We start from the raw sequence: 7,476 nt of genomic DNA, 5'->3' as shown, positions 1-7,476 counted from the left end.
TATAAAATCATGACAAAAAAAAATGTAATACAAAAGAAGTTGCCGAAAGTATTTCATAGAAATGAACAGAATCAGAGAGATGCACCTAAACTATAGATGATTAATCCAACTAGTGTATGATATAAAAGTCATTAACTTGAAAGATAATGTACTTCCAAGTTACATTTTCTCATACCATAACACCACAAACTAATATCATAAGAACTAAGACACATTACTAATCAATCAAAAAGAAATAGGATCAATATCTTTGAAACTGTGAACAAAAGATAGAAATGAATCAGAAAAACAGGAATGGCATCATATCTCACCTTTAAAGCAGAGGCGGAGCATGGAATAGGATATTCAGGAGCTGAAAGATCAAGTTTCTGGATGAGGTCTTCACACAGACTTGCCCCAAAGACTCTTTTTCAAGTTAGTTGATAGTGCTAATATCTATGGACTGGAACTTTAATAAGACAAAGTAAGTAACCAAATCTCCCACTCTGCAGCCCCGTTTGGTAATTTCAGGGAGAGAGAGGTAGATTTAAACTGTAACTTTCAAGAGACTTAATTTCTGATGGGGAGGGATAAACCTAAACTAGTTTTTAATATGGCAGCAGTTTTAGTTCATTATTGTCAGATTGTACCAGAGAATGATTCATTTTGCCAAGGACCTCATTGGAAAAGACATCAATGAAATCACTCAGAGAGAACTAGTCACTGCTGTGTGTGTGTGGGGGGGGGGGGGGGGGAGAGAGAGAGAGAGAGAGAAAAGAGGGAATATGAAATGAACTATTAAGACAGAAAGGAATACTTCTACTCCTCTGCTCTTCTATACACTACTGTAAGTACATCTTATCCTCTATTGAAACGTCATTCCAATGCACCAAAGAAATTTTACAAGGGAAAGACAAAGGGAACGAAAAAAATTGACAAGCAGCCAATTGAAGCCGTAGAAAAATCTCATGGCCCGAAACAACAATTTTGTCCTCACAAGAACAACCATTATATGTTGGAAGTTCTGTTGTTGATCAACTGTAGACCTACATACCTGCCAAAAAAATGGAAAAAGAGAAGAAAACCACCATCAATAACATCAAACTTTATTCCTCGTAAACATCAGATCAGACACAAACATAGAACCATAATTTACCTCCCCAGCATCATCAGTGTTGCCTGAGGATTTGTTCCTGGAGACACTGTGAAAGTAGATCCATCAACAACTCGAAGCCCATCCATGCCAATCACCCTGTACTGACCATCAACAACCTTCCCCACCAGGCAGCCACCATGGTAGTGCCATATGGTTGCAACTGTTCGGCGGCAAAAGTCAGCCATCAACCCATCATCAGACATATTCGAGGGCAATGTTGGCCCAACATATCTAAAATCCCTAGAACCAAGCAAGCCCCTGGTCCTAAAGCCATCCATTGACTGGCTCCTCAGTACCTCACCTATCTTACGCATCCCTGAAACGCACCGTGCCAAATCCACCGGGTTCTGGAAGTAGTTAAACCGCACAACTGGATTCACTCTGACATCAGTGGATGCAAGACGAAGCGATCCATTCGAGAGTGGCCCAGAAATCTTCTCCATAATGGTGGCAACAGTAAGATAAACCGGAGAAAAAGGGTCACGTAGGAAGATGGGACGAACTGGAGACACAAAAGGGATAATGTTTGATGCAGCCTCAATGTAGCTGCCTGATATGGTAATGCCCACCACCTGTATGAGAGAATGATCGACTGGGTGTGGTGGAGCAATTGAGATGCCATTCCGGGGATTGTCATACATGAACTGACCCACATAGGGTAGGTGGTTCACCACTGGTATACCCATTGAGGCAAGGTAAGCACGCGAGCCAATGCCGCTTAGAAACAGAAGCTGAGGGCTGCCAATGGCCCCTGAACATAGTATTACTTCCCCTTCCCCGCGTATCATGGCACGGTGGTGCCGTCCCAATCCATCCCTGTAAACCACACCACTAGCTGCCTGTTTCGCCGCAGCAGAGGAAGACAATGAACCTGAAACAGTACAGTCCAAGGTCAATTCCGTCATTTCACATGACCTGTTGACCCACGTTAGCTTAGTTTGATATATTTTTCTGAAAAGCAAAACTAATCAGGATTCTTGTTGTGACCCTAAAGAAAAAATCAAAATAACTATCACTCAATCAGAAGAAGCAGAACTCAACGTCAGAAACGAGGGATGAGAAAAAGAACCAGAAGAAGTAGAGCGTGAGCCCACGAGAACCCTGATGACATTCGCATGGATAGCAACTCTGATGTTTGAAGGGTTTGCGTTGTTCAGAAGATCTGCAGCTGAGTGTCTACGACCAGAGGTATCGAAGGTAGAACCACCAATCTTGGTTCCGGTTACATGATCAAGACTGAACCCATTGTATGGAGTAACGTTAGCTTCAAGAAGCCCATCAAGAATCTTCGATTGCCAGTTTAAGAGATTGGGTTTAAAAACCACAGTCTTCTCCACCCACTCGTAAGACTGGTTCACGAGATTCATGTCCCAGTAAACCCCAGATTTCTCAAAGAACTCTGTGTCTCCTCTGCTGTAAAACCCAGCATTGATTGCGCTACTTCCACCGAGAACTCTTCCTCTAGCATTGGGAACACCGTCCTCAGAACTGAAAGGTTGAGCAGGCGAGTCGAAGGTGTCTGTATGGGATAGCAGAGGCAAGAACCCTTCTTGGTTCATGAGGTCCGGTTTGTCGTGCATGTACCCACCTCTCTCTAACAACAAGACTCTGAATTTATCAGACAATGTAGCTGCTAATGGACAACCAGCGGTGCCGCCTCCGACGATGATATAATCATAATCCTCTCTCGTGGGTAATTCCGTGGCGTTTACGACGAAACTCACATACGGTGGATCTGCAAGAACGAAGAAACAAGAATTAAGATATGATCCATTTCTTCCAAGAAAAAACAGAACATCGAACAGAAAACAGAGACGAAATGGACTTCAATAAGATGTATGTTAACCCACCTTCTGGTTGCGCTGGCAAAAGCCATGGAAGGAGGATGAGGAGAAAACAGAAAACAGGGAAATTTTGTTTATTGAATTCGCTCATGGTCGACTAAAATGTGTCACACTGAAAGCTTTTAGAAGCAGAACCCCGAAACTGAACTCTGAACTAACAGCGAGAGAGAGGGAGAGGGTCCAATGAATCTAAAAGCTAAACTAAACTAAAGATATGGCAACAACAATGCGATTTACGTGCGCAGAGAGAAAAGAGAGGCGGAAAAGAAACTGAGGGAAGGCACTGTTTGTCGGAAAAATGGAAATCCGACCTAAATTGTTACTTATTTCCAAAACCTTCTTTGACCAAAAAATTTTTCCAAAACCTTTGCTCTTGGCCAGATATACATGCAAAAAGTTAATTACAGAGGAATCCTTGTGAATAGCTTAATTACCACGTTTCTTGAAAGACAAAAAGTTAATTACCCCGTTAACTTAAAACCCCCCCTCTTCCCCTCTTCTTTAAAAAAAACTGCAAAATCCTACACCATGGATACTGTATTGTTTTCTACACAACTATCGATGACTCATTTAGTGGGACTCCACTAGAGACGGACTGAATTCGGATCCGATAGTGGTAATATTATATCAGCATCATATTATATTCGAACATCGAATAATATCCTATCGGTTTTTGGACAGATTCAATAATAATCGGATAGTTATTTTCTTAAGCAAATTCTTCTAGATGGGCATGAATACAGATTGAATACAAGTTTTTGACTATTTGTTTAAATCTTTATCATTTATTTGTGAGGGTGCTCTTTGAAATTTAAGAATTTAGCAACTTTGGTAGCTATTTAAGTAGAAAATTTTAAAAAATAGTCACAATCTAACGTAAAAAATTTATAAAAATAAGAAAAATAAATTTAAATAAGGAATTTAATTGAGTAATTTTATTGGATGGATAATAATCGGTAAAAATGATATACCATATCCGCATCCAATTAATAATTGAACGAATTCAAATTCTCCTAAACAAATGCAAATGCAAATTCGGAAGCGGATTTTGTTTATCCATTTACACCCCTTAGACTCCACCTCTGAGCATTATAAAATAGACCAGAAATAGGTCCCCTCCTAAAAATGTAATGGTAAGGTTATGAAGGTGTGATCCCACCTTCAAAAGAATTACTAAGTTATATGGTTGGCATTGGTGAAAGTGCAATAGAAAAAGCTTAAAAATTCAAAAGAATTTGAAAGAAATTATTCAAGATGATATGATGGAGTTATCATCTATGAAAGTCATCTTGCACTCCTTGTGGAGTTTGTTCTTATTGTGAGCAAGGGGCTTGTCCTTCCTGATGTGTCCCTTTTTCTTAGTGTTTCCTTTCCTTTGGCTAGGGTTTTATAGTGGTAGGAGATCCAGATTTGCCTTCTCTTATATTTTTTTCTAATATATATACATATATACTCTAATGTGCATGTGTTATGTATTCTTATATATGAATTTTTAATTTGGATGTGTTATGTATGTGTTATGCATCAACATTGTCCAAAGAACAGCCATGCTCCTCACCCCAAAGAATATGTTTTTTCCCTAAAACTTTACAAAAATTTAGGTGGTGGTAATGATTCACAATCACTTGCTCTTCATTCATTATTGTGGTTTTATTCCATCTAAGTTTTCGGGGTCAATTTCATCCAGTTAGAAGAATACTGCTTTACATTCCCTTCTTTTGTCCACTTAATTGATTCATTCATTAGAAGCTTCCTGACACATCAAAAAGCATTTCAAAACTCAATTTTCAGCCATTCTTATTACCTTTCCCCACTATAAAGAGATTATGTTTTGTAAATTTTGTAATATAATATAAATAAAGAGAAATAAAACGATCAAACAATAGACAAAATACCACTTAATGAAGAAAAACAAATAAAATCAAAAACTTACTAGAGGAAAAAGATTAAGTAAGCTAGCCCAGTGTGGTCAAAAGGTCATTATATTTCTCATCAACAATGGTGGATATACAATTCAAAATCCATTTTTAGTCCTAAGGAAAAGAAAATGTTTCATAGTTAAAGTTCAGATTAAAATTCATTGTTAAAGAGTGAAATTAAAAAGAAGACATTTCATAGTTGATGTACGGTCTGTATAGAAAAATTAATGAAATAACTACTGCTCTTTTTCATATAATTTATCTTTATTTGCCATATGAACATAAATAGACATATTTAGTATGATTTACGACCTTGTTTCTTATTAAAATAAATTGATTAACATAAAGTTATAAATAGATCAAGGGTTGTTTAAGGTGCTAGTGTTAGTTTCTGGATGCTTGTATTTTTAGTTGATCTCATTCTTCCAATTTGAAATAGAAACAATATCTGCATGCATTTATCGCAATAATGAAAGAGAAAAGATAAAGAGCAAGGATCCCTTTCACAATGATAGGTGGTAGGGTTTCATCAGAGATAGAGAAACGTGAAGAGAAACTTTAGTCACTATAGATAGAGAAGATAAAAAATCGAATGATCCCATATGTAAGGGTTGAAAAGTTATATTATAGTGATTATAATATTAATTTTCATTATTAGTATTCTCTCTCTACTAAAACAATGTCAAAGACCCAAGAAAGAAAAACACTTACATAACATTAATGAACTTGTAAGTAACTCCTGTTGTAGAATTTCCTAAAATAGCACAAAGAGCAACGTGCATTTGTACGTGCATTTTCTAACTAGTATTTATTTATTTATGCTATATCATACATACATGTACAGCACACACACACGCACACACACACACACACACACATATATATATTTTTTTTTTTTTTTTTTTTTTTTTTTTTTTTTTTTTTTTTTTTTTTTTTTTTTTTTTTTTTTTTTTTTTTTTTTTTTTTTTTTTTTTTTTTTTTTTTTTTTTTTTTTTTTTTTTATGTGGGGGGCCAGGGGCGTGGGCCCCCCCCCCCCCCCCCCCCCCCCCCCCCCCCCGCCCCCCTCTTTTTTTTTTTTTTTCTCTGCTCGGTCCCCCCTCCTCTCCTTCCCCCCCCCCCCGGTGCCCCCCCCCCCCCCCCCCCCCCCCCCCCCCCCCCCCCCAGGGGGGCCCCCCACCCAAGATCGTGTATCGAGTGATCAACCTCCCACATAAACAATAACATAATCATGAACAATCATAACAAGAGTGCGGAAGATAAATCATAGATCCAATAATGAAAGAATGAATCATAAATGAATCGAATAATAGATATAATCGTAGTATCAAACAGATAAGTAAAGTGAAGCAAAAATCCCACTTTACATCCAAATGAAAAGTAGCTCTAAAGAATAAACTAGACAAAATCTAATCCCAAAGAGCAAGTACATTGGGTAACTAAATTATTCTCCACTTTATAGACGACATCCTTGTATGTATAGATCTCATAAATAGCACAAGGACGCTTCCACTCAATGGTCGGACTAAGCATCGTACGGAGCATAACCACTCGCTGGATCTTCGTGAGTAATTGTGGTAACCGCAATCACCTTCCCGGAGATATGTCTCTTCGCCTTGCGCTTCTTCATAGGGACCGTCATAATACTCAAGACTGCAGGATAGTCTAACAACATTGTACAATAAAGGAATGAGTTTCAAAGAAACCCAAGAAGGCGCTTAAAATCCATAATAACATAAATGGCAGGATTCCGTAACAAACATAAATGCAATATGATATGAGACAAACAATGAATGAATGAATCTAACTCTATGGATGCTGGTCTCTATTGGCGGACATGCTTTAAGTCATAGCACCGTACTTCTTTAGGAAAGTCCACTCACATCCTCAACCATTTAAGATATCTTGGATTCTCTCACGGATCATTTCACCGGTCTTGAGCAGCCGATTGGTAATGGGTCCTTCATCCCTCAGGACAAACCTTGGCAGGGGGTTAAGTCAACACACTCTCTCACAACCATTTGGTATAAGTACTGGCGCATGTCGTGGTAAAACCTAGCCAAATGCAAGTCTTCTACTTGGTTACATCAAGTCGATCCAGATACTTCCATTCCTCGTCCCCGACGATCCTTTCCGGTATCCTTCACACTAGAGTCAGCGTATCCTATGGCACCGACCAACTCGGACTACGGACTCATCAACCCTATTGATCATCCACATATGGTAAACGGGAAGCTCTCACGTCCTCTCACGGGTTGGTTACCGGTCTTAAGCGCCCGTGAGCCCAAGTCTAACCATATGCAACCCTACCAATAAATGGCCCCCACAATGTGATTCCCGTCCTCTCACGGGTTGGTTACCGGTCTTGAGCGCCCATGAATCCCCATTGCTACCACGGGTCGTTCGGTCTCAATACCCCTCCGATTAGGGTCCGACATAACAGGACATCCTAGCCAAACACTACTAGACAATCCTAGATATGTCATCCAACAGCTTTAGGAAGGTGTCCAGAGGGCATCTCCGGAAACATCCCATAATATTCCCGTAGTAGTCCAAGGACGATGTGTCGAAAGGACACCTC

General features: G+C 39.1%; 1 protein-coding gene across 1 annotated transcript; it reads right to left on the bottom strand.

The window, feature by feature from the left end:
• Nucleotides 1–810: 810 nt before the first annotated feature.
• LOC149018598 ((R)-mandelonitrile lyase-like) lies at nt 811–3,085 on the bottom strand. The gene is made up of 4 exons (XM_089154394.1): nt 2,986–3,085; nt 2,205–2,870; nt 1,136–2,006; nt 811–1,033 (listed from the first exon to the last, which is right to left on the bottom strand). Exons 1-4 carry the CDS (start codon nt 3,068–3,070, stop codon nt 988–990), a joined length of 1,668 nt encoding a protein of 555 aa, XP_089010520.1. The 5' UTR covers nt 3,071–3,085; the 3' UTR covers nt 811–987.
• Between the last annotated feature and the right edge of the window lie 4,391 nt (nt 3,086–7,476).

This window comes from Hakea prostrata, chromosome 4 (assembly GCF_041222555.1).
Source record: "Hakea prostrata isolate BN-2017 chromosome 4, UWA_Hpros_2, whole genome shotgun sequence".
Taxonomy (NCBI): Eukaryota; Viridiplantae; Streptophyta; class Magnoliopsida; order Proteales; family Proteaceae; genus Hakea; species Hakea prostrata.
Note: the sequence above shows the minus strand (reverse complement) of the source record. Positions and strands in the feature narration are given on the sequence as shown.